This window comes from Lithobates pipiens, unplaced genomic scaffold (genome assembly GCF_037356315.1).
Source record: "Lithobates pipiens isolate NorthernLeopardFrog02 unplaced genomic scaffold, aLitPip1_a1.2 Scaffold_16, whole genome shotgun sequence".
In the NCBI taxonomy this organism is placed as follows: Eukaryota; Metazoa; Chordata; class Amphibia; order Anura; family Ranidae; genus Lithobates; species Lithobates pipiens.
Genome location: NW_027507748.1, coordinates 388166474 through 388194214, shown reverse-complemented (window position 1 = coordinate 388194214; position 27741 = coordinate 388166474). Strand labels below are relative to the sequence as shown.

Here is a 27741-nt window from a genome sequence, read left to right as displayed (position 1 = left end):
CATATGTACGTGATCACCTGCACACATATGTACATGATCATTTGCGTACATATGTCCGTGATCACACAAACCAATTATTATACACTTAACAGAATTCTTTTTACCAAAAACATGTAGCAGAATACATTTTGGCTTAAATTTATGACAAAATTTGATTTTATTGGATTTCTTTTAAAATAGAAAAAAGAAAATATTGTTTTTTTTCCAAATTTCCGCTTTTTTGCGCTTATATCGCAAAAAGTAAAAAACGGAGTCGTGAATAAATACCACCAAAATAAAGCTCTATTTGTGCGAACAAAATGATAAAAATTTCATTTGGGTACAGTGTAGCATGACCGCGCAATTGTCACTGAAAGCGCTAGAGCGATGAAAGCTGAAAATTGGGCTGGGAAGGAAGGGGGCGAAAGTGCCCTGTATTGTAGTGGTTAATATAAGGGGTCAACAATGCCAAGAGTTGGTGAAAGCAGGGGTCCGTCATCTGGAGATAATTCCGAAAATCATCTGGATTATTCTCCTGGAGCTCCCGCAACAAAGGCAGATGGCATAATTGGTCACGATTAATAAAGCAATCAATTTTTGGTCCAAGAAATCCTCCTCTTCCTGTTCCTGGACTGGACTTGGGTCAAAGCAATAACGCCAAGGCCAATAATAAATAACACGTTATCTCCTCCAATTCCGCAACATGGCTGGTTGACAAATGGCCGTTAAGAAACAAACTGAAAAGGGTGAAATGAAAAGCGCAAAATGAAAAGCGCAAAGTGAAAAGCGTGAATCAGCACTCACAAAATTTCAAATAACACAAAATTAGCAGGGGGAGCCCAAAGGGTGGTGCTAAAGAGCTAAAAAAACATGTAGTACATCACTATGTTCGTGTTTGTGGCCGACAATTCCTTGCCGTCTGTATGCAAGACAAAATCCAGGCACATGCCTTTGGTCAAAAGGCAGAGGTTTTGTCTGCAGAAAATCCGATCATATGTACGAGGCTTTAGACTAGCTGATTTAGATGGACTTGACAAACAAATTAAAGCTGGACTCCAGCTAACACTATAAGCCATTACAGCAAAGAGTTTTTTGCTTTTGGGATGAAGGTTTCACACAAATGAATAAAAGCTGACCATTGTAGGCTCCCCTGTCAGTGTTAAATGGTTCGTCTCAACCCTCTAACTGCCATATTTGCTGGATGGCTTGGCCTGTTAAAGAAAGTTGGAAAAAATATTAGATTTACTGGCTGGATCACCAGGTGAAAAAAAAGACAAATGCAATGACCACATCTAAGAATTGGTAAGCTGCAATATAATTTTTTGTTTTGAAGTTTAGATCGGCTTTAAATATGTTTTATTAGGGCTGTTACTGATTAAAATTTTCGTGTTCGATTAATCGACTAATTTCGATTAATTATAACGCACATACAGATCAAACTACTTTTAGCTGATCTCCTTGCACTGCAACTCTGCATTAGTCAGTGGTAAATGTGGTATACACTATATACAATCACCCGACACTAGATGGTTTCCACAATCCATGACTTAACTTCACAGTTCACACAAATATGTTTTAAATTCAAACTGTAGCACTGATGTAAGTAATTTTTTTCCCCACAGTAGTGTGACAATCTCTCCACCTCCGGTCTGACTAATCACTCTCACCTTATGGCATGGACCCCTGTGCAAACAGGTGGCCATGCAAGCGGGTGACAAAAGGGTTAACACGGACCATAAACTTCTCTCATGTCTCCTTAGATCTCAGCAAGGATGCCAGGTCATGGGTAGAAAGAAAAGATCTAAGTGCTCACAACTTAAGTATAAGATTTCATTTTTGGCATGTAAAGCCGACAATCGCGTTAGTTCCGTAGGGCAGCAGCGGGTGACGTCATGCGTAGCTCCTCCCCATATGCGTTACGTTCAATCAGAACTTCAATGACACCGGACTCCTCCCCCCTTCCCTTCGTTAGCAGAGGCACTTGGGGAAGGGGAGAGGAGTGCGGTGACATCAATGTCTGTGACATCACCGGATCTCTGAAGGAACTCCCTGAAGACCCGGAAGCTGGCACAGAGGTGAGTACCGATCAAAAGAATTTTGATCGATCAAAAAATGTAAAAATTAATCGAGGAATTTATCTTTAATTTTCACAGCCCTAGTTTTTATTGATTACAAAGCTGCATTACTCTGTGAGTCTTTTATATCTGTCAATCGTCCAGCTTTAAGAGTGATGGAACTAACTTTGTAGAATTGTAGATTCAATTTTGCATTCAGTGAAAACAAAAAAATACTGTGGTTCTTTAAAAACTCTGATACATTATTACAAAATGTAGAGTTGAATCATGGACATTTCTGACCTATGAGTTCCGATGCCGGATAGACTTCCTCCTGTGTACGTAATGGTCACTTCCGTATTGACATCATACAGTTACTTAACTTACAAATCTATTCTCCATATCTATTTGTAGGCATTTTTTCTGCCACAGCCACCTACTGTTTTTTTTTCCTCCTACTCACAAGTAGCTGTAAATGGCAGCTAATAATATAACATCCTTTGCAAAAATCTCCATTACACTCTTCATACATCTTGAGGAAAAGTATAAAATGCCAGAAAAATCTCTATTAGACACTCAATTACTCTCAGGGGTCAGCACTTCATTCACCATGAGAACTGTCTGTATTGCTGCACTTGTGCTCCTAGTATTAGAGGCTTCCTGCACTACCATATGTAAGTGTCTTATTATACTGTCATTTATACCGATTATTATATTTTTTGTGTGTGTAAAGAACCATTGTATTTTTAATATTGTCAACAGTTTACTTGGGGAAATAGGTTTACATTTTACTTTCATTTATAACAGATTGTTCTTTAACCACTTAAAGACCGCCCACCGCATATATACTGATCAGTGCATTTTTTTTTAGCACTGATCACTGTGTTGGTGTCACTGGTCTCCAAAAAGTGTTACTTAAGGTCAGATTTGTCTGTCGCAATGTCGCAGTCCCGCTAAAAATTGCTCATCGCCGCCATTACCAGTAAAAACAATAAAAAATATATAAAGTCCATAAATCTATCTAATGGTTTGTAGACGCTATACTAGGGGTGCTCAACCTGTGGCTCTCCAGCTGTTGCAGAACTACAAGTCCCATGAGGCATAGCAAGACTCCGACAGCCACAAGCATGACACCCAGAGGCAGAGGCATGATGGGACTTGTAGTTTTGCAACAGCTGGAGAGCCAGAGGTTGAGCACCCCTGCACTATACCTTTTGCGCAAACCAATCAATATAAGCTTATTGCGATTTTTTTACCAAAAATATGTAGCAGAATACATATTGGCATAAACTGATGAAGAAATTTTTTTTTTTACTTTTTTTTTTTTTTTTGGATATTTATTATAGCAAAAAGTAAAAAATATTGTTTTTTTTATCCAAAATTGTCAGTCTTCTTTTGTTTATTGTGCAAAAAATAAAAACTGCAGAGGTGATCAAATACCACCAAAAAGAAATCTCTATATGTGGGAAAAAAAGGAGATATATTTTATCCCCTTCCCGCCGAGCGTACGCAGATGTGTGTACTCTGCTTCCGGGGGGTATACCGGGGGAATGCCCGCACCTGGGGGAGGAGAAACAGCAGCTCACTGATCCTCCCAGTGAATGGCTGTGGTTGGGGGGGATGTCAGGAGAGGTCTGATCATTGGAAGAGAGCATGCTGAGTTCCCAGCACATCTAGAGAACTGACCACGCTGTGCTCTCATGCCTAGTGTGGTCAGTTTTTAATAGTAAAGCAGAGGGACCGACAGGGACACCAGGGACTTTGCACAAAGGAATCAAAATGTAGAGAACAGGATACTTTTTCATACAAGTACATGGCACAGCAGGCACATACCAGGAAAATGAAATGTTGGGTTTACATATTCTTTAACATATGTTTTGACAGACAACAAGAATAGTACATGCGTGCATAGTCTGTGGCCTATCATGAATTTATTTGGGTTAAGGTATCCCCGCGCTGTCGTCAAGGGCCTAAACTATTTAAAAGGATAGGTTGCAGCAAACTACCGATAGGGGTATGAACCCTAACCCCCAAATAATAAAAGTGAAAATCAAACAGATGGTGTTGCGCTACCTGAACTGGATATAAATATAAATATAAAGAGCCTAATACTGGAAGAAATAAAATCTAGCTATAAATCAACTAGCCTATCTTAAATAAAAATTAAGGTGCCTTGTGCTAGTGTATTATAAAACTTAAATTCCAGAAATCATGTGTTTATATATCAACATAAGTAACTAAGTAAAAGGAAAAAATATTCCATAAAGTGCAAATGTCTTATGTTAAAACGTGCAATTCATAGTGCATGATTACAAAAAATGGTAAAATACAGTCTTTAGTGAAATTAAATAAAGTGACAGTGATAATTAGTTCCGTAATCTTCTCAAAAAATAAAAAAAAATTATTAAATATGTATATAAGACAGTCTATATAAAAGCTGAAATAGGTGCTCAGTGACTTGTTCAGTGCTTCTCAGAAAGAAAAACAGGTGCCAGCAATCGTGTTGTAATTTCTGTGTCTCCAGTATACACGGCACACTAGGTGAAATGGCCCCTTACCTTACTGCTGTAAGGTAAACAGCAAATCAAGCAGCAAAAACAAGGGTCCAGGGATTCTATCCCAATTCCTAGCAGGTGGATATTGGTCCCCTCAGGTAGGTATTTTTCCTCTCAGATAGTTTCCATATAGATCTTTGGCTTCAGTATAACTCCCAGAGGTCTCATAGGAAAGATAGAGGTACACTCGGATGGTGAAGTACGTTCGTAAAATTTATTATAACGATATATAAAAAGAGGTACTCACAAACATACGATAAAATACAGCTTTAAAAACGGACGAGCAATCCGCTCGTGTATGCGAACGTCACTTCCGGTATCCTCGTTCCCTGATACCGGAAGTGACGTTCGCATACACGAGCGGATTGCTCGTCCGTTTTTAAAGCTGTATTTTATCGTATGTTTGTGAGTATTTTTTTTTATTTTTTGAGAAGATTACGGAACTAATTATCACTGTCACTTTATTTAATTTCACTAAAGACTGTATTTTACCATTTTTTGTAATCATGCACTATGAATTGCACGTTTTAACATAAGACATTTGCACTTTATGGAATATTTTTTCCTTTTACTTAGTTACTTATGTTGATATATAAACACATGATTTCTGGAATTTAAGTTTTATAATACACTAGCACAAGGCACCTTAATTTTTATTTAAGATAGGCTAGTTGATTTATAGCTAGATTTTATTTCTTCCAGTATTAGGCTCTTTATATTTATATTTATATCCAGTTCAGGTAGCGCAACACCATCTGTTTGATTTTCACTTTTATCATGAATTTATGTTTTTTATTTCTAGTTAAAGAATACATTTCCAAAGAATGTTGTGTGCCAAATGTTAACAAGCTGAAGTGGAAGAGTATCCTCAGCTACACTGAAACAGATGACATTTGTAAAAGCAAAGCATTTATGTGAGTATGGTCTTTTGCTAAATTCCTTAATAATTCTTTGTAATGCCAATCTAGAATAATGCTCAGCTGACATGTCAACTTCTCATAGACCTTGTATGATGTCATTTAAATCAGGGGGTCCCCAAACTTTTTGGTGTCAGGGACCCGTTTTGTGGCGGCCAATTTATCCAGGGACCTTGGGGGCAGTGGGCTTGGTGCTGGCAGTGGGGGCTGGGTGATATGGTTCCCACTCACTGATGGGGTTTTAATAGGAATTTCATCTTTGTAAAGTAAAACCTCTTGGCTAATGATCTGTATTTACAGATCATTAGATGAGAGTTTTGATTGCACAGAGACGCCTATGGAAACCCTATCAGTGAGTGGATCACTGCACAGAGCTTCACCCCAGATTATCAGACTCCTGTATCTATTCATCTCCCCTCACCTTACACCTGGTAGAATGGGGCTTCTTGTGTTCGTTGTGCCCTGGGCATAAAAAGGTAGCCACTAGTGATTGACAGTGGGAACCCACTGCTCACCTCCTGCTTGAACTGTATTGGTGGCCACACAGCAGGGCCCCCGCTGCCGACCAGAGAAGAGGCAGAACCCAGGTGGCAATGGGAGCAGCCGCCAATATAGATCAAGCCTTGCTCAGCTTGCTGTGGGGTGCACTCGACAGGAGGGAGGGGCTAGGAGCACCAGGTGGGGGACCCAAGGAGAGGAGGATCTGGGCTGCTCTGTGCAAAAGCACTGAACAGCGCAGGGAAGTATCACATATTTATTCTCTATGCTTCTCCCTTTTCTTTCTGCAGTGCTTCCAGGACAGATCACAGTGATTCTAATTAGTCGGCACTGCCACAGAGAGTTATTCTGATCTGTCCCAGAAGCGCTGCAGAAATAAGAGGGAGAAGAGAAAGGGTTTTCAAATTCATGGACCACTGCACCAGCTTCTTGGGCAGTTAAGTACAGCGGGGACAAAGGGGATGAGCAGAGTGTACGATGTTAGTTAACCTTTTAAATTTTTCTGAAATGGTAAACTAACCCTTTAAACTGAAAATGTGGTTTTGTACGCTTTTTAGTGACACCAGGTAGTGATAATTAAAGTGTAGCCAAATCTAAGAACAAACATTTGAAATATTGTAGCTCACCAGTCCCCAGATGTGGCAACTGCATTTGTTTTTCTTTTTACAGACTTAATTTTCTTTATTTCCACATGTTGATCCTGCCAATAGTACACTTCCTGTTCCAGGGTGGCAACCCTGACTCACGGTCCTGTATTTATGGAGAAGTACTGTTGCCAACCTAGGACAGGATGTATTTCAGGACTGCAGAACACCTCCCTTTTGCTTCTTCTATATAACATGAGGGGAGCTTGAAAAAACATTGCAGAGTACAAAGTACACAGAACAGCACTTGTGGAAATAATACCATATTATTTGCACTTCTAATGTGTCAAAACAATCAGCTCTGCGTGTGTCTCTCTTACTATTAATCTGTTATATATTTTGTTGTACTTGTTCAACAGATACAACAAAACACTCTCAATGTTATGTTTAACAGATTAAAAGGGAGAAAAGTTCATCACAAGAGTTTACATACATTTCAAGCAGTACCAAGCGTGTGAGCACACTGATTGCTAACTAGCAGATGTTCTTCCCAGACTTCCATTGTTACTCAGTGAGTTAGAATTACTATTCTGAGATCCCAATTGGGCACTTTCTGCCCTGTGATGTCAGGACAGGAGGGCACAAACAGCAGTTGTCGCTCCACTAAATTGTAATTTTGTCCCCATTGTGTCCCCACTGGAGAGAATTTCCATCTCTTCCTGTCCTTTAGGGCAGTGGTCATCAACCCTGTCCTCAGGGCCCACTAACAGGCCAGGTTTGCAAGATAACTGAAATACATCACAGGTGATATAATTTGCTGCTCAGTGATTGCAGTATTCTAGTCTACATCTCCACAAGGTAATACATAAAACCTGGCCTGTTAGGCTGGATTCACACCTATGCATTTTATAATGCTTTTGGAATTTTGCAGATTTGCACTACAGAAAATGTTCCATAGGAAACCATGTTAAATGGACTGTAGTGCAAATCTGCAAAATGCAAAAAGCACTAAAACTGCATAGGTGAGAATCCAGCCTAAAACTGCATAGGTGTGAATCCAGCCTTTATGGACCTGAGGACAGGGGTGATGACCACTGCTTTAGGCTGGATTCACACCCATGCATTTTTTGTGCTTTTTGCATTTTGCAGATTTGCTCTACAGAACGTGTTCCATAGAAAACCATGGTAAATGGACTGCAGTGCAAATCTGCAAAATTCAAAAAGCACTAAAACTGCATAGGTGTGAATCCAGCCTAAAACTGCATAGGTGTGAATCCAGCCTAAAACTGCATAGGTGTGAATCCAGCCTAAAACTGCATAGGTGTGAATCCAGCCTTAGGGGTCCCCATTTGGGTCAGAGAAATCCATAAAAAGCCATCAGAGGCTCCAACTCACCCCTGTCCAGTCCAGAAAAGTTTTGTTTGGAGCTTTAGGTAAACTAAGCGAATGCAGAAGGAAATTAAATTTTTATCTACAAAGCTGACTTCCTACCCAGTAATACCACAGCATAAAACAACGAATCACCACTTTTGTGGTCCGCTTGCCAAAATTGCAGCTAGCATACAGTAATAGGATGTGAAACAACAAAATGTGTCATTTCATGTCCAATGCATCATTTTCTGTACAAATGCTTTCACTTGACTTAGTGCATATTTCATGGTCTTTTAATTGCTCAGCAAGTCTTGTACTTAAAGGCTTACTGCAACCATATAATATTTATATGTTTCTCTTTTAGTGTGCTCATCAAAGATAAGACACAGAAGAAGAGGAAACTGTGTGCAAATGCTCTAAAGGGTCCTGTTATCGCGGCTATTAAAAGCTACAACGCAATGAACTCAGTGCAATAGAAAAACCTCCTCTGATACAAACAGACCTTAAATAATTATTATTTTATCTGAATTTTGTAAATCAGAATGAAAAAAAATACTGGTAGTTTTCTTACAACCGTGATTCACTAATTTTACTTTGTGTATCGTTTTCCTATTACATTACTGTATGCTTTTTTTAAAATCTATGTCAAGCTCTTTTTAATTTTGGATGTAGTAGGAAAGTGTAATTGCCTAGTACACACTATCAGTTGTTTTTTTCTTGTTTAAAACTGAGGAGCTCAGGAGGAGCCGCCGTACTAACAATGTGATGTTAGAACAGTGATTCCCCCTGCTGGGCTATTGTATTCTGACAGGGGGACTGATAGACCCCCCCCCCCCCCCCCCCGCCCACAACCAGAATACACCGGTCAGTACTCGCAGCAATTGGCTGCCAGATTGAATGTTGGTTTTTCCAACATGCCCATTCGGCCGGCTTCTGTCGGACAGGCTGGTGTACACACAGGCCAAATGTCGGCCGGTTCAACAGACTGATATTCGGCATGCATGCACCAGGCTTAAAAGGAGTTGTATATCCAAAGAAAAAAGCCTGTAAGGCAAAGGCAAAGGCATAATGAGCTAGTATGCATTGCATACTAGCTCATGAAATACTTACCTGTTACCTGGCATTTCTTCTGGGTTTGTGGCTCTGTGAGTGGGTGGAGCCAGGATAACATCACTCCCGTGAAAGTGCGCGGGAGCCCTCTGTTCCGGCATGATACCCCGGACCTTCGACAGACCTTGACTGCGTATGCACTGCTAACATCAGCAGCCGCTTGCAAGGTAAATATATCCTAAACCGTACAGATTTAGGAGATATTCCTTTTACCTTCAGGTAAGCCTTATTATAGGCATACCTGTAGGTAAAAATCAACCAAGTGGACAAATACAACTAAGATTATCTGCCAGGGCTTCTAGTGCTCCCTACTGTGGGAGATTCCCCTTCTCTGTTAAAAGGGAAGAACCAAAGAATCCAGAATACAGGTGTCACCAGAATGGGAATAGTGAGAAACTTTCACACAAAGGCACCTGTTCTGATGACAACTCTCTAAAAGTGGGGTTCCTCACTTTGGATAGGTTTTTTTTTCCCCACTTTCTGTTGTGTCTAGGTTTTAGATATATTTTAATCAAAATCTAGTAACTGCTGTCAAGTACCAACATGTCCTAATATTTTGACCAAATGTAACTTTTTTGTATTATTTGTCTTTTATTTATTAAAGTGCAACTATACTTTTTTTTTACTTTGACTTTGTCTATTAAATTATTATCAGTCTAAGTGTTACTAAACCAAGGAGCCTGCATTCACTATATCTGGTCTCCCACAGTACACAGAACATGGAAATGCAATTATTTTAGTAAATATAAACTGCTAAATACCCTTTCTCATCAGCAGTATATAGCAGTCTTGTGACTCCTATCAGTGTCTGGTTAAAACTTGTAGGAGGAGTTTTCATTCTCCCCTGATGGTCTTATAATGATGAAGGACCCCTGACCCTCCATCTGGACAGTGCTGATTTGCCCTGTGCTGATCGAAAGCACACTCCCAAGAAAAAAACAACAACAAAGGAAACCCCCTATGGGATTTTAAAGGCACAACCTGTGTTGTAAATACAGTAGTTATTAAAAAGTACTAAGAAGTAAAAGCATAATCAACATTTTATTATAAAATTTGATAAAAACAACAATTTGTTGGCTGGTGTATTGATATGAACACCCTAAATACAAGTGCACAATGTTCTATAAGAACTGTTGGTAACACGGATATACCGTGGCTCTCTAACAATACACACCAAACTGAGCATGTGCAACTTGTCCCCAAGGCTCTATTCTATCAGGAGATGGATTGGGAACTGCCGAAGAAGGGGAGTATCAGAGAAGACAGGATCAGACAGCCTTTTAATACAATGCAGAGGATTAACCCCTTGGGTTCCACAGTGAGTATAAAAAGCAAGCTTTACTGCATATACAGACTGATTTTATTGTTGTGGGTTTAGTAACACACTTGTTTTCTGCCAGCATTTTGCAATGTTGTTGGCTTATAAATCCACAGAAAGAGATTTAAAATGATACCCCAGCACATCCTTCAAAGCTTAAAGCAGAGCTTCCCCTTTTCGGTGGAGATCCGCTTTAAGCTTTGAAGGATGTGCTGGGGTTGTCTGCCTCCTCCCCCCATCCACTGCCACATTTGGCTCTTTTCGGGGGGTAGCGGGTAGCTAATTTTGACAGGTACCCACTCTCACCTCTTTATGTTGCGGCAAACTGAGCCGGATGTTTGGCCCTCTCCTTCCCCCGCAGCCTTCTGGGACCTGTGAAATGTCAGTTATGCACAGTAGGGGGGACTCTATTTCAGCATGCGCCGTAGGGGGACTCTCTTTCAGCATGCACAGTGGAAAAACGTCTGCTTCCCTTAGTCCAGATGGTGGTGCCAGCACCTGCTAGCCAATTGAAGAATTGGCTCGGGTGAGGACAACGCTGAATGCCTGGACAGGTAAGTGCCCTAATATTAAAAGTCAGCAGCTACAGTATTTGTAGCTGCTGACTTTTCAATACTTGGGGGGAAGCCTGGGGCTCCTCTTTATGTGCAGGTGTTGTGTCACTTTAAATCATTTTTTGGGCCAAACTCTTTCCAATACTAAGTAATTCAGGCCATTGTCTGCTGTGTCAGCTGCATACAGTATGACTGCGCTGTGTTCCGCAAGCAGTATGGGCAACTTCTTGTCTGCTGCCATATGAAAATCTAGTTGGCCTCAATGCTTCACAGACATCCAGAAGAAGCCTTTCTAAAAAAAAACAAAGCTTCTTTTGATTGGCAGAGATATTGTGGCACGTCCGCCTGCCTCTCCAGCTCGGCCAGTCAGAGGAGGATGCAAATCTATGGATAAAAAATACAAGGCTTCCTCTGAATGACTGAAAAGCATCCAGTCACCCGTACTGCTGCGGAACACAGCCTCACCTTATTATATGTAGCTGATGCTACTACAGTATGATACAGCATGGTCAAATCACTTAGTAATGGAAATTGTTTGTTTGGGCCAGCTTGGGGCAACCAAACTATGTAAAGTGACAGGAAACCTGGACTTCAGCTTTAAATGCTGATAACATCTTTTTTCTTCATTGAAAAGGGTTTCACATTTCATTGGGTTATTTGCCACTTAGGCCACTGGATGGCACCAAAGGAAAACCAAACAAAACTACACATTTGTTGAAGATTATCAAATTATGTTGCTGTTGGGACTGTGTTCTAAAATAGATACCTGAAATAATCCTATAGATAGCTATGGTTTTTAACTCACTAAAGGCCTTCAATAAAGTGTAGTTAGCACTAACTACTATACCAGATCTGTTCTGTGTAAGCTGTACCAAAAAAAAAAGATAGCAAAGGGCTAAATAGCAGTGTTGCCTGTGGGCTCTGTGCATGTGATTTGTTTTCCAAGTACTGACCATGTCCAAGGAAGCAAAAAGTTAAAAAAGCTCTGCAGAATGAATAGCACATAAGCAGGTAAATGCTTGCCTTGCAGGCAATCAGGTACAACTTCCTCTCCATCGGGCTTTTAGGAGAACAGTAAACAGCACAAGGGTGACATCACCAAATCTTACTCCAAATCATGTAGGATTGGTCAGGTTCCGAGGGCTAGATATGTCTTAGATCAGGGGTGTCCAACTTTTTGACCTTCCTGGGCCACATTGGAAGAAGAGAAATTGCCTTTTGCCACACAAAAAATACACCGGGGGCTTTTATTTAGCAGGAATGGGATCTTCCATTGCAGATGGATCTTTCTTGACGGCTCCATGGCAGCACAGCTGGGTATAGGCTCCGCCCCCCCGTGCCTCCAGGATTTAACTCTTTCTATTTTCCTCCTATGCGCAGGACCTAGGTGTGCTCCTCTACCTGGCTGGCCTAAAGGACTGTCCGTCCATGTGTGTGGATTAGTGGATTAGGCTGAATGCAGTCCCTGGTGTCTCAGCTAAATGACCCATAAACCTCTTAAGACTCTAAGCCCTTGTACACATGGTTGGAGATTCCGACAGAATGTGTCCGATCGGACTGTATTGTCGGATAATACAACTGTGTGTGGTCTCCATCGGACTGTTTCCGACGGAATATCCGACGGACCAAGTTTTCCAACTTGTCTATAAAATTTTCCGACAACATGCTCCGATCGGACATACTCCGATCATATGTAGCCTACTCCGACGGACAAAGTGCCACGCATGCTCAGATCAAATTCCTAGACCAAAGCTATTGGCTACTAGCCTGAAACGTAGCCCCGTAGTAACGAAATAACGTCATCACGTTATGTACAATCGGATTTTCCGACAACTTTGTCCAACCGTGTGTATGCAACAGTTTCGGACAAAATCCGTCAGACAAAATCCAACGGATTTGGTTGTCGGAATGTCCGACCGTGTGTACAAGGGCTAAGAGGAATACACAGATGGGCATGACAGTATGTATCCCACTGGCTCAAGCAGCCAGGGATAAGGATGACACCTAATAGGATGTCACATTCAATAAACACATTGTCAATACACTCTAAAGAAGTGGTTTCTGCTCACCCTTCAAAAGGGTTATCTGCTCTGGCAATGAGATGTTGCCTAGCCATACCAGGTGAAACAGCCCATTTTCTGAATTACCAGATGGACATGGCTGCATAAATTCTGCTTTGTTCAAGCAACCATGGATAAGACATCTAACAGATTGTTACACAAGGTTAATACGCTCTAAAGAAGTATTTCCTCTCACCCTGTGAAAGGGCTATCCTTTCTATCAGTAGGCAGCCTTCTAGCCTCCCAGGCAAACCATGTTCTTCCAAAAAGAAGAGACAGATGAGCATGACATTATAAGGGTTTGTGAAGAAGGAAAACATTAATAAATAATAAAGAGTAAAATAAAAAATAAAAGTAAAAAAGGTGTTGCCCTCTAATAGATTTAAAGTGAAGGGAATACTGACCAAGTTTCTCTATCTGAACATAAGGTCCTTAAATTGTATTAAAATAGTGGAGATTATTTTTTCATAATTAAAGCCAAGTGCTGTGTTTGACCCTCTGTCTGGTGTTGGAAAAAACTATATTGAGTCTAATTCTTTGGAAATATAAATAACCTTTGTGGCTTCTTAGTGCCTTATTGTATCTTTCCAAAGAGTGTGCTTTATGTGAAAAAATGTGTGAGGTGTTAGACCCCCTGGTGGATTTTTGAATATCAAACCAGAAAATACTTAAATGAGCCAAAAAAAAAAGACTCTAATGACAAAGACCTGTGGTACCATAAAAAAGGTTCTTAATTTTGTTTGCCAATTCTGGTGTGCTGTAAACAATAAGACTCAAAGCGCCAAGTGCAAATATATATATATATATATATAAATATTTCTAGAATTTAATACAAATAAATAAATGTGTAAATTAATTAGACTTGAAAATATATTTATAGTCCATAAACGTGACGGTGCGTTTTTTCGTGCAAGTAGTGATTTTGCACTCACCAGATGCCTTACCCCTACAGGGGCAGTTGTGCCTTCACAGTGTAAGCCCCTGTGTCGCTATGTGGTATTTCTCTGGGACCTTTGTTTTTTCAGCATGTGACAGCCACCTCATTTGGTTAATCCATATAAAAAAGAGGAGTATCCATAGTGCAGTATTGTTTAAAAACTATGATTTATTAGGTTAAGAAATGTACTCACATTCACCAATGTGTTTAAAAAGCAGTATTGTTGTGGCTACCGCCAATTTCCGCAGCTCTGACCGAGAGAGAGTACGTCCTATGGCCACGACAGTTGAGTTTGGCAGAGGCATCCTGGCTTCAGTTTTTTTAGTCAGAATTGAGGAGAGGGTAGCATTATCCCTCCCCTGTTTGAGCTAGTTAGTTCCCAGCTGTGCTGACATGGAGCCGTCAGGAAAATGGAAAATTGAATTAAAAAACTTACCGTTTTTTTCCTTTCGTGACAAGCTCCATGACAGCACAGATCCCACCCAACTTGGAAGGACTAGTTACAGAACACTGAGGCTGTAGGTGGGCTCAAATTTATATGAGTTAAGTCCTGGAGACATACCTATACCCAGCTGTGCTAGTCAGGAAAGGAAAATTACGGTAAGTAATTTGAATTCAGTTTTCCATTATTGTTGGTTGGGAATCCCTTTGCTGGCTGCTAGGGGGTCTATTGTTGCCTGCAGGGGTATTTCATTGTTGGGGAAGAGCTATTGTTACTGGTGGGGATCTATTGTTGCTAGGGGGTGTATTTTGTTCCTGAGGGGTGGTCTATTGTTGATGGGGGGGTCTATTGCTCCTGAAAAGGATCTGTTGTTGCTAGGTGAAATTTGTTGTTACTGGAGTGGTCTATTAACCAATTCCATACAAAAAACTTAACTCGACAAAATGATACTTGGCTCTGTATGGAGGGGTACTAGGAGGTGGATAGGGGGCGAAGACAAGGGATGGTGTTTAGAGGTAAGTCAAGGTGGAGAAAGTACCCCTACCCATTCTTAAAAAAAAAAAAAAGCCTTGAAATATACTTACAAAAAGGATAGCCGATGAGCTGAAGAAGTCGGGCAGATCATATGTTAACGATCACTGATATAGAGCAATGTTTCTCAACTCCAGTCCCTAAGGTGCCCCAACAGGTCATGTTTTCAGGATTTCTTTCTGATGAATAGGCTGTTGTAATTACTAAGGCAGTGAAACTGATCAAATCACCTGTGCAAAATAAATGTAAACCTGAAAACAAGACCTGTTGGGGTGCCTTGAGGACTGGAGTTGAGAAACACTGCTATAGAGAATGTCCTTATCTGAGTAATAAAACTTTTTTTTTGTAATTTTTTTAATTAAAAAAGTAAAAGGGGGAAACATAAAACTAGTACGATATTTGACACAGTGGATAAACTATAAATACTATAAATATCTATATATATATATATATATATATATATATATATATATATATATAACTAATATCAATATCTCATGTGATGGATGTAATAGCAAGTCTCCATGAATTCTCAAGGTGCTCTTCAGATATATGGGTTGTAATTTTGTCCTTCATGTGCTTCATCCTTGAAAATAGTTGCTCACAAATATAGGTGCTGCCGAAAACTGAATACATGAATAAGGCGTGATTGTGAAGAGTGGGACATTTTTCTTTGGGAAGAATAAACTTCCTAAAGGCCAGTGTAAGCACATTTTTACAAAAATTTCCAAATAAAATCAACATTTTTAGGTAAGTTTACTATATTATGTTGGGACACATTCACAGCAATCTTGTGCCAAAGGTTGGACGCCCCTGCCTTAGATGATCTTGCACTGCAGATATGCAATTATTTGGCTAAAAGAAGGAATTAAAGGCAAAAACAGGCATTTCAGACGAAGGGACTCCCATCTTGTTGAAGAGAAGATGATTTGCTAAATGAGTTTATAATGTTCACACAATAATGTGAAAATACACTTCATGTATCCAATCATGTGCGACTGAATTTAGGAAACAGGAATTTTACATTTACATGGGTGGATGCTTTTCCTGCAACAGCTTCTCCCAGCCTTTAGCCTCTATTCACACTTGTACGATTTGTCATGCAACTTTAGGGCCATAGACTTCAATGTTAACCCTCAAAACTTGCATGAAAGTCATACCTGAATGTTATACAATGCAGCAGTTGTGCAACAGTTGTCCATTATCACTGGTCAAAGCCAAAAGTTGTATCCAAGTTGCACCAATTGAAAGTTGCACCAAAGTTGCACTCCAAAGTTGGCACAACTTTGGAGTCCTACAAGTATGAATGGAGCCTTACTAGACAGAGCTGAAGGTAAGATTTTTTTCTTGCTAGTGGCGGTCAGGAGCAGCTGCTGCAGAAAGAGAAGAAGTAAACACTATGAGGATGATTTGCTAAAGGAGTTAAGAATCTTCCCTCAAAAATTATGCGAAGATTCGGACAAATTATTCATGCAAAAAGCATCGGCGCATAATTGGGTATTCGAAGATTAAATTACAATGAAAGAAACAATTACCTTATCAAATTACCACAAAAAACTACTGCTGTAGAACAAGACAATTTTTTTTTTAATTAAAAAGTACATCAATGTGCGTGTGTGTATATATAACTCAAACTTAAAAAATTATATATCTATAATAAAATGAAACAATTACATTTAAATATATAGAGATGAATGAAAATATATAAAATTTTAAATCTCTTTTTTTTTCATATATATTACAATATTTGCACACATCTCTCTCATATATATATATTAATATTATATATATATATATACAGTATCTCACAAAAGTGAGTACACCCCTCACATTTTTGTAAATATTATATTATATCTTTTCATGTGACAACACTGAAGAAATTACACTTTGCTACAATTTAAAGTAGTGAGAATACAACTTGTATAACAATGTAAATTTGCTTCTCTAACACACAGCCATTTATGTCTAAATTACTGGCAACAAGTGAGTACAACCCTAAGTGAAAATGTCCATATTTGGCCCAATTAGCAATTTTCTCTCCCCAGTCTCATGTGACACGTTAGTGTTAGAAGGTTTCAGGTGTGAATGGGGAGAAGATTTGTTAAATTTGGTGTTATCGCTCTCACTCTCTCATACTGGTCACTAGAAGCTCAATGGCAACTCATGGCAAAGAACTCTCTGAGGATCAGAAAAAGAGAAGTGTTGATCTACATAAAGATGGCCTAGGCTATAAGAAGATTGCCAAGACCCTGTAACTGAGCTGCAGCATGGTTGCCAAGACCATACAGCGGGTTAACAGGACAAGTTTCACTCAGAACAGGCCTCGCCAAGGTCGATTAAAGAAGTTGAGTGCACGTGCTCAGTGTCATATCCAAAGGTTGTCTTTGGGAAATAGATGTATTAGTGCTACCAGCATTGCTGCAGAGGTTGAAGGGGTCGGAGGTCAGCCTGTCAGTGCTGTGACCATACGCCGCACACTGCATAAAATTGGTCTGCATGGCTGTCGTCCCAGAAGGAAGCCTCTTCTAAAGATGATGCACAAGGAAGCCCGCAAACAGTTTGCTGAACACAAGCAGACTAAGGACATGGATTATTGGAACCATGTCCTGTGGTCTGATGAGACCAAGATCAACTTATTTGGTTCACATGGTGTCAAGCGTATGTGGCGGCAACCAGGTGAGGACGAAGTACAAAGCCAAGTGTGTCTTGCCTACAGTCAAGCATGGTGGTGGGAGTGTCATGCTCTGGGGCTGCATGAATGCTGCCGACACTGGGGAGCTACAGTTCATTGAGGGAACCATGAATGCCAACATGTAATGCGACATACTGAAGCAGAGCATAATCCCCTCCCTTTGGAGACAGGGCCGCAGGGCAGTATTCCAACATAACGACCCCAAACACACCTCCAACATGACCACTGCCTTGCTAAAGAAGCTGAGGGTAAAGGTGATGGACTGACCAAGCATGTCTCCCGAGAAGTGCAAGGTCTCTAACATCCACCAACTCTGTGATGTCATCATGGAGGAGTGGAAGAGAACTCCAGTGGCAACCTGTGAAGCTCTGGTAACCTCCATGCCCAAGAGGGTTAAAGCAGTATTGCAAAATAATGGTGGCCACACAAAATATTGAAATTTTGGGCCCATTTTGGACATTTTCGCTTAGGGGTGTACTCACATTTGTTGCCAGAGGTTTAGATATTAATGGCTGTGTGTTGAGTTATTTTGAAGGGACAGCAAATTTACATTGTTATACAAGCTGTACACTCACATGAAAAAATATAATAAAATATGTACACAAATGTGAGGGGTGTGCTCACTTTTGTGAGATACTGTGTGTGTGTATATATATATATATATATATAGAGAGAGAGAGAGAGAGAGAGAGAGAGAGAGAGAGAGAGATTGTGAAAAATAGATTTTTTTATAAAAAATTAGGGCTGTGGAAATTAAAGATTAATTCCTTGATTAATCGTAAATGTTTTGATCGATCAAAATTCTTTTGATCGGTACTCACCTCTCTGCTGGGTCTTCAGGGAGTTCCGTCAGAGATCCGGTGATGTCACAGACATCGACGTCACAGGACTCCTCACCCCTTCCCCATGTGCCTCCGTCTGCTAATGAAGGGAAGGGGGAGGAGTCTGGTGACATCAAAGTTCTGATTGAACGTAACACGTACAGGGAGAAGCTACGCATGACGTCACCCGCTGCTGCCCTATGGAACTAACACAATTGTCGGCTTTACATGCTGTGTTTTTATCATCTTTATGTGAGTAGTTTGTGTTTGAACACAAAAATTAAATCTTATACTTAGTGCGGTGAGCACTTAGATCTTTTCTTTCTACCCATGACCTGGCGTCCTTGCTGAGATCTAAGGATATGTGAGAGAAGTTTATGGTCCATATTAACCCTTTTGATACCTGCTTGCATGACCCCCTTTTTGCACAGGGATCTATGCCATAAGGTGAGAGTGATTAGTTAGACCGGAAGTGGAGGGATTGTCACACTACTGTGGAAAAAAAAATGACTTACATTAGTGCTAGTGAGGATTTAAAACGTATTTGTGTGAACTGTAAAGTTAAGTCATGGATTGTGGAAACGAACTAGCGTCGGGTGATTGTATATAGTGTATATTTACCACTGACTAATGCAGAGTTGCAATGCAAGAACAGCTAAAAGTAGTTGGATCTGTATTATGTGCGTTATAATTAATCAAAATTAGTCGATTAATAGATTTAAAAAAAAAAAAACGATTAATCAAACATGAAAATTTTAATCAGTAACAGCCCTAGTAAAAACAGATGTATAGTTTTTGGAATTGCACGTGCTTTACCCTTGAAATCTTACAAAGTGCAGTGAGATTTCATCTTAAAATCTTTGGTCTTGTTTTGCTTCTTACATTATGTTTACTTTTCACAACAGCAATAAATGGGAAGTTTGGTATTTTTGAACTGTTTCTTGCAACAACAAAAAAAAAACAACAAAACAAAAACAGATCACAAATGCTTTGTGGATAACATATATAATCTAAAGTAAGGTAAGAAGTGCCTGAGCTCTGGTCCTAGCTGCATCCAGATCTTAAAGCTTGTTGTGTCTTTCCTATAGCTGCTATTTATTTGATACGGGAAGACAGCAGAAGAAATAATCCTCAAAATATTACTGTACATGGTATGTTTTATTTGTGTCTTAATTATGTAATGAATATAGCAGACGAAAGTCTACCTCTGCATAGTGAGTATGCACAGAGGGAGGGTAACTGAGTTTGAGTATTGATAGCGAAGAATGTATGCATAGCTCTCAACTGTCCCTGATTTCATGAGACTATCCCTGATATTGAGAGACTATCCCTGATTTCATGAGACTGTCCCTGATTTCGAGAGACTGTCCCTGATTCGGAACATAGTCCCTCTGTCCTCATTTGTTCCTCATTTTGGTCTGATCTATATCGTTTTATATAAAATGCACTATTTATCTTTCAAAAAATGTTTACCAGTGCTAAACATTTCATCTAATTTCTAAATTGCTCCATTTGTAAATTTCAGAAGCCAGTAAAAAGGAATAGTAGTGGTAAAAAAAACACTTGTGGGTTTAACTAATTTTTTTTGTACAATTCTCCTTTAACGGGGCATGACAGGGGTGTGTGTCCTATTTCTACATACTTTTGCTAATATGTGTCCGTCATTTCCATCTCAAAAAGTTAGGAGGTATGGTAGTGGGCAATGCACCCGCACTGCAGCAAACCACAACTGTCATGTAAAAAAAAAGGTCACTACCAGGGCGTTTTTCTCAGAGAATAGGTGCAGGAGCTCTCCCTCCCCAGCCAAATGCCTGCCCCCAACCACAACCAAACCTGCCCCTAACCACACTCAAACTCCAAGCTCAACCACACCTTCCTTAGGGTAGAGAAGTACAGCGGCACCAAATAATGTTTATAAGTAGAAATCCCCCTTTCCCAGCTCTCCTCTCTGCACAAATCTCCCCCTTTCCCAGTTCTCCTTTCTGCACAAATCTCCCCCTTTCCCAGTTCTCTTCTCTGCACAAATCTCCCCCTTTCCCAGTTCTCCTCTCTGCACAAATCTCCCCCTTTTCCAGTTCTCCTCTCTGCACAAAGCGTCCAGAGAATGAGATAGTAAACGCAGAGGGTAGTATTGGGGGCATTAGTGGTTGGTTGACTAAAGCACATTAATCCAAAGTAAGTATAGTAAAAAGTACTAGTTGCAATCTCGGAACACCCAACAAGAGGACAGTATGCAACCGGTCTAAACTACGTGGCATGTTCACCAATGCCAGGAGCTTTGCAGACAAGATGGGTGAACTAGAGATTCTGTTGTACGAGGAGGATTTGGATTTTGTGTGAATTTTAGAGACTTGGTTCAACAGCTCTCATGATTAGCTGGCAACCATTCAAGGTGTTCCCCCTGTATCACAGGGATAGAGAGGGTAAAAAAGGGGGTGGGTATGCCTGTATATAAAGAATAATGTACAAGTGATTGTGAGAGATGACATCACTAAGGGAGCTAGGGAGGAGGTGAAATCCTTATGGATAGAGCTCAAAAGGAATGAAGCTGAGGGGAAAATAATACTGGGAGTATGCTATAGGCTCCCTAACCTAGGGTAGGAGGGGGAGGCAGACATCCTATCACAATTTGGATTAGCAGCAAGGATGGGAAGTGTTATAATAATGGGGGATTTTAATTATCCAGACATAGATTGGGTGGAGGGAACCACGCATTTGTCTAAGGCTCGCCAGTTCCTAAATGTCTTGAAGGACAATTTCATGGGTCAGATGGTAGATGCACCAACTAGAAATAAAGTGTTACTAGATCTACTGATCACCAACAATACAGACCTGATCACAGATGTGGAAATACGGAAAAAAATTAGGAAACAGCAATCACAGGTCAATTGGCATCAGTATAAATCACACAAATATGAAACATAAGGGGAATACAAACACACTGAATTTAAAGAGAGCCAACTTCCCTAAACTACGAACCTTGCTAGAAGATATAAATTGAGATAAAATCTTAGGAACACCGATGAGAGATGGGTTCACTTTAAGAGCATATTAAATAAGGGCATTAGCCAGTGCATCCCATAGGGTGATCAATTTAAAAGAGCGAAAAAAAGTCCTGGATGACTTAATGCCAATGTAAAAATGCATATAAAAGCAAAAGAGAAGGCCTTCAAAAAATACAAGGTTGAAGGATCATCATCAGCATTCAAATTTTATAAAGAATGCAACAAGAAATGTAAGTGTGCAATTAGGGCGGCTAAGATAGAACACGAAAGACACATAGCGGAGGAAAGAAAGAAAATCCCAAGAAATTCTTTAAAGTGGGATTCCACCCTAAAGTGGAACCTCCGCTGATCGGAACCCCCCCCCTCCGGTGTCACAATTGACACCTTTCAGGGGGGAGGGGGGTGGAGATACCTGTCAAAGACAGGTATTTTCACCCACTTCCGGGCATAGACTCCCACGGGAGTCTACGCCATTTCCTGCCCTGCCGCGCTGTCTGCTGGGACGCACACGGGTCCCAGTGACAGTGCGGAGATTTCCTATTGCGCGGCGCAGCTCGCGCATGCGCAGTAGGGAACCGGGAAGTGAAGCCGATTCGCTTTACTTCCTGATTCCCTCACCTCGAATGGCGGCGGCAGCAGCCGAGGCCCGAGCGGTCGATCGGCCTCGGTTGCCGGCATCGCTGGAACCCGGGACAGGTGAGTGTCCATTTATTAAAAGTCAGCAGCTGTAGTATTTATAGCTGCTGGCTTTTAATATTTTTTTTTTGGGCAGAATCCCTCTTTAAGTATGTAACAGTAAAAAAGGAGGACAGACCATATTGGCCCCATAAATGAATGAATGAGGAAGGACATCTGGTTACAAAGGCTGGGGGGATGGCGAAGGTATTGAATTTATTCTTCTCCTCAGTTTTCACAAGGGAATCAGGGGGCTTCAGTAGCCAAAACTGCAGTGTTCATCCTCGGGACACATCACAGGAAGCACCCTCATGGCTAACAGAGGACAGAATTAGAATTAGACTTGGGAAACTTAACATTAATAAATCACCAGGACCGGAGGGTATTTATGGAACTCAGCCAAGTCATTTCCAGACCATTGTTCCTAATTTTTACTGACAGTCTACTGACTGGAATGGTACCAGCGTATTGGAGAAAAGCCAATGTAGCACCAATATTTAAAAAGGCCCCAAAATATATCCCTGAGAATTACAGACCAGTTAGCCTAACATCAATAGTATTCAAGCTATTGGAGCGGATGTTAAGGGACTATATACAATATTTTGGTAATGAAAACTAATCATTAGCAGTACTCAGCATGGATTCATGAAGAATCGTTCTTGCCAAACCAATCTATTAACCTTCTATGAGGAGGTGAGTTTCCATCTAGATAAAGGAAGGCTCGTAGATGTGGTGTATCTGGATTTTGTAAAAGCATTTGACACAGTTTCCCATAAGCATTTACTGTACAAAATAAGGTCCGTTGCCATGGACCATAGGGTGAGTACATGGATTGAAAACTGGCTACAAGGCTGAGCTCAGAGAGTGGTAATAAATGAGGAATACTCGGAATGGTCAGGGGTGGGTAGTGGGGTCCCACAGGGTTCTGTGCTGGAACCAATCCTATTTAATTTGTTCATAAACAACCTGGCGGATGGGGTAAACAGTTCAATCTCTGTATTTGCAGATGATACTAAGCTAAGTAGTGCAATTACTTCTCCGCAGGATATGTAAACCTTGCAAGAAGATCTGAACAAATGAATGGGGTGGGCAACTACATGGCAAATGAGGTTTAACCACTTCCCGACCAGCGCACGACGATGTACATCGACAGAATGGCACGGGCAGGCATATTGGCGTACAGGTACGTCCAATATTCAATGCCGCCCTGCCATCGGGAGCGCGCCGCCGGCGGCGCGCTCCCGCGCTGGTCGGGACCCCCGTGAGTCCGTTCGCGGGACCCGCGGACTCGATCGCCGCGGGCATCCCCGCGATCGTCTCACGGAGCGGCCGAATGGAGGAAATGCCGTGCAAACAGCATTTTTCCATTCTGACTAGCAACTAGTGACGCTGATCTCTGCTCCATGTGATTGGAGCAGAGATCAGTGTTCACTAAATGAAAGCCCAACCCCCCCCACAGTTAGTAACACACCCCTAGGAACACTTAACCCCTACACTGCCACCCACTGGTTAACCCCTTCACTGCCAGTGTCATTTACACAGGAATCACTGCATTTATATAGCAGTGATTACTGTATAAATGACAATGGTCCCAAAAATGTGTCAAAAATGTCCGATGGGTCCCCCACAATGTCGCAGTCACAATAAAAATCACTGATCGCCGCCATTACTAGTAAAAAAAAAAAATTATTAATAAAAATGCTATAAAACTATCCCTATTTTGTAAACTTTTGCGCAAACCAATCAATAATCGCTTATTGCGATTTTTTTTACCAAAAATATGTGGAAGAATACGTATCGGCCTTAACTGAGGGAAAAAAATGTTTTTTTATATATTTTTGGGGGATATTTATTATAACAAAAAGTAAAAAATAATGCGTTTTTTTCAAAATTGTCGCTCTATTTTTGTTTATAGCGCAAAAAATAAAAACCGCAGGGGTGATCAAATACCACCAAAAGAAAACTCTATTTGTGGGAAAAAAAGGACGTCAATTTTGTTTGGGAGCCACGTCGCATGGCCGCGCAATTGTCAGTTAAAACGACGCAGTGCCGAATCACAAAAAGTGGTCTGGTCTTTGACCAGCAAAATGGTCCGGTCTGCAAGTGGTTAATGTAGAAAAATGTAAAATAACGCATTTGGGTGGCAAAAATATGAATGCAATCTATACACTGGGGGGAGAACCTCTGGGGGAATCTAGGATGGAAAAGGACCTAGGAGTCCTAGTAGATGATAGACTCTTCAATCGCATGCAATGCCAAGCTGCTGCTAACAAAGCAAACAGCATATTGGCATGCATTAAAAAGGGATTAACTCCATGGATAAAGCAATAATTTTCCTGCTCTACAAGACTCTGGTTCGGCTGCACCTAGAGTATGCTGTACAGTTCTGGGCACCAGTCCTCAGGAAGGATGTACTGGAAATGGAACGAGTACAAAGAAGGGCAACAAAGCTAATAAAGGGTCTGAAGGATATTAGTTATGAAGAAAGGTTGCGAGCACTGAGCTTATTCTCTCTGGAGAAGAGACACTTGAGAGGGGATATGATTTCAATTTACAAATATCATACTGGTGACCCCACATTAGGGATAAAACTTTTTCGTGGAAGGGAGTTTAACAAGACACGTGGCCACTCATTAAAATTCGAAGAAAAGAGGTTTAACCTTAGACTATGTAGAGGGTTCTTTACTGTAAGAGCGGCAAGGATGTGGAATTCCCTTCCACAGGCGGTGGTCTCAGCAGGGGGCATCGATAGTTTAAAAAAACTATTAGAGAAGCACCTGGACGACCACAACATACAGGGATATACAGTACAATGTAATTCTGACATATAATCACACACATAGGTTGGACTTGATGGACTTGTGTCTTTTTTCAACATCACCTACTATGTAACATATCTCCACCTTTCCCGGTTCTCCTCTATGCACAAATCTCCCCCTTTCCCAGGTTTCCTCTCTGCACAAATCTCCCCCTTTCCCAGTTTTCCTCTCTGCACAAATCTCCCCCACCTGCTCTCCTCTCTGCTAAATTTGCCCCCAGCTCCCCTATCTGCATAAATCCCCCCTCCCCGCACACTTTCGCAGTTCTTCTCTTTGCAACCCCCCCCCCCCCTCCCCCAGCTTCCCTCTGCTTAAATCCCCACCCTCAGCTCTCCTCTCTACTAACCCCTCAGCTCTCCTCTTAAAATTATCCCCAGCTCTCCTTTCTGCTAAAATCCCCCCTGCACAAATTACTCCACATCTCCTTTCTGCTAAAATCCCCCCCACCTGTCCCCTCTGCTAAAATCCCCCAACCTCTCTTCCCTGCTAACCATCCCCCCCCCCCCTCCACACCACCTCTCTGCTAAAATTCCCCCCATCTCTCTGCTGAAATCCCCCCACCTCTCTGCTGAAATATCCCCCCGCCCCTCTTTTGCTAAAACCCCAACATCTCTGCTAAAATTCCCCCACCTCTCCTCTCTGCTAACCCCCCCCCCCCCCACCGCTCCTCTCTGCTAAAATCCCCCCCACCTCTCTGCTGAAATACCCACCCCCACACCTCTCCTCTGTGTTAAAATCCCCCACCTCTCCTCTGTGTTAAAATCCCCTCAACTCTCCTCTCTGCTTAACCCCCCCCCCCCCACACCTCTCTGCTAAAATCCTCCCCAGTTCTCCTCTCTACCCCCCCCCCCCCACTCCAACTCTCCTCTCTGCTAAAATTTCCCCCCAGCTCTCTTCATTGCATAGATCCCCCCCCCAGTTTTTATCTGTATAGATTCCCCAACACCCCACTTTCACACTTTTACCCTTCTCTCTGCACATGTTCACCTCTTCTGGAAAGCCGCCATTGCTGTATGGTTGTGTGGGCTCTTCTCTTTTAAACTCGTCACAGTAAAGTGACGATCTGAGAGCTCCGCCCATCAGAACTGTCAGGATAGCTGTAGCAGGTGGGGATGTAATTTACCTCTTGGATGGTCACAAGCAGCTGCAGTGCTGAGACCCAACCCGATCGAGGGCAGGTCTCACATGGGCTAGTACAGAGAAGCCGGTAGAGGAAGTAAGTTGCGGAGAAAACATTCTCTACTGGCTAATATGGTACATGACAGGTCAGAGCAGAGGGCTGCCATAGGTGCCGGAATGGTGTTCCGCTGCGTTCTGGCAGAAAAATGCCCTGGTCACTATCCTTTTTTCTGTTCCCACACGATAAGGTGGACTGCCTTGCTGCAGTGCACCTGAAGGTCTCATGCACACAGCTGCAAAAAACACAGTGTTCTTTTTTATTGACCTGATCGTGGGTGTATTGTTTTCTTTTGCCCATGAGTACAGCTGGGCCAAAAACAGTAAACTTGCAATAGAGGATGCTAGGTTATTTCTTTGAACAGCTGCCTCCTAGCAATGAAGAACACTAGGCGGTTTCCTTCCAAAGCCGCTTACATCCTAGCAACAGAAGGTCACTAGGTGGTTTCCTTAAGAAGGCACCTGTGTCCTAGCATGCTAGGACACAGATGCACCAACATCCACACACATTGGACACCCAACGTTAGAGGTGATTTATTCTTCCAAAGAAAACTCACCTTTGCACACGGGTACTGACTAGTATTCCAGCATTTCTCTTCTCCCAGATCACTCAGCTAATGTGACCCCAGTGCTGATGAAGAGGGATGGGGAGAGCAAACAAGAATGCTGTGCAAGGGCCCAATGTCCTTATCAACTGATGACGTAATTGCTTGTTAGGATGGCGGCTGGTAGAAGGTTGTAAAGGTGCACAATGAAAACCTCTTTCTTTGTGTAACTAAAAGGGAGGGGCTTGATGCAATTGTTCTCGTCTGGTATACAACTTTTGGGAAATTTGTAGGCATTTTGCCAAGGCACCCCTGAAGAAACCTGAAGGCTCCCTGGCTGAAAAAGGTTGCCCTAAGCTATACAGTTGTTAGCCCTTGTACACATGGTCGGAAATTCCAACAACCAAATCCGTCGGATTTTGTCAGACGGATTTTGTCCGAAACTGTTGCATACACACGGTTGGACAAAGTTGTCGGAAAATCCGACATGATGACGTTATTTCGTTACGACGGAACTACGTTCACGCTAGTAGCCAATAGCTTTGGTGTAGGAATTTGATCTGAGCATGCGTGGCACTTTGTCCAATCGGAATTCTCTACAAATGATTGGAGTATGTCCGACCGGAGCATTTTGTCTGAAACTTTTACCAACAAGTTGGAAAACTTGGTCCGTCGGATACTCCGATGGAAACAGTCCGATGTAGACCACACACAGTCGGAATATCCGACAAAACGGTCTGACCGTTTGTACAAGGGCTTACAGTTTTTGAAATCCAAATCTCCTTTAATTGACAAACAGAGTGGGTTATTTAAGAAAAGGCAAATCCCCATTGCACTACAAGTGCACTGCAATTGCACTTGGAAGTGCAATCGCTGTAAATCGGAGGGGTAGATCTGAATTGAGGGGAAACTCTGCTGATTTTATCATCCAACCGTGCAAGCTAAAATTCTGTTTTATATTTTCCTTGCATGTCCCCCTCGGATTTACAGTGACTGCACTTCCAAGTGTACTTGCAGTACAAAGTGGATTTTCCTTATGTAATGATGTATGAGTATGAGTATGTAATGATCACAAAATTAAAGGGTTAGTCCCACCTT

General features: G+C 41.5%; 1 protein-coding gene across 1 annotated transcript; it reads left to right on the top strand.

Moving 5' to 3' along the window:
* Window positions 1–2480: 2480 nt before the first annotated feature.
* LOC143983046 (uncharacterized) lies at window positions 2481–9693 on the top strand. The gene is made up of 3 exons (XM_077482284.1): window positions 2481–2707; window positions 5391–5502; window positions 8323–9693. Exons 1-3 carry the CDS (start codon window positions 2509–2511, stop codon window positions 8432–8434), a joined length of 423 nt encoding a protein of 140 aa, XP_077338410.1. The 5' UTR covers window positions 2481–2508; the 3' UTR covers window positions 8435–9693.
* The last annotated feature ends 18048 nt before the right edge of the window (window positions 9694–27741 follow it).

Coding starts and splice junctions, on each gene's coding strand:
- LOC143983046 (XM_077482284.1), top strand. CDS start 2,509: ATGGCAGCTAATAATATAACATCCTTTGCAAAAATCTCCATTACACTC. Junction 2,708..5,390: donor GGCTTCCTGCACTACCATAT/GTAAGTGTCTTA, acceptor TTTTATTTCTAG/TTAAAGAATACATTTCCAAA. Junction 5,503..8,322: donor TGTAAAAGCAAAGCATTTAT/GTGAGTATGGTC, acceptor TTTCTCTTTTAG/TGTGCTCATCAAAGATAAGA.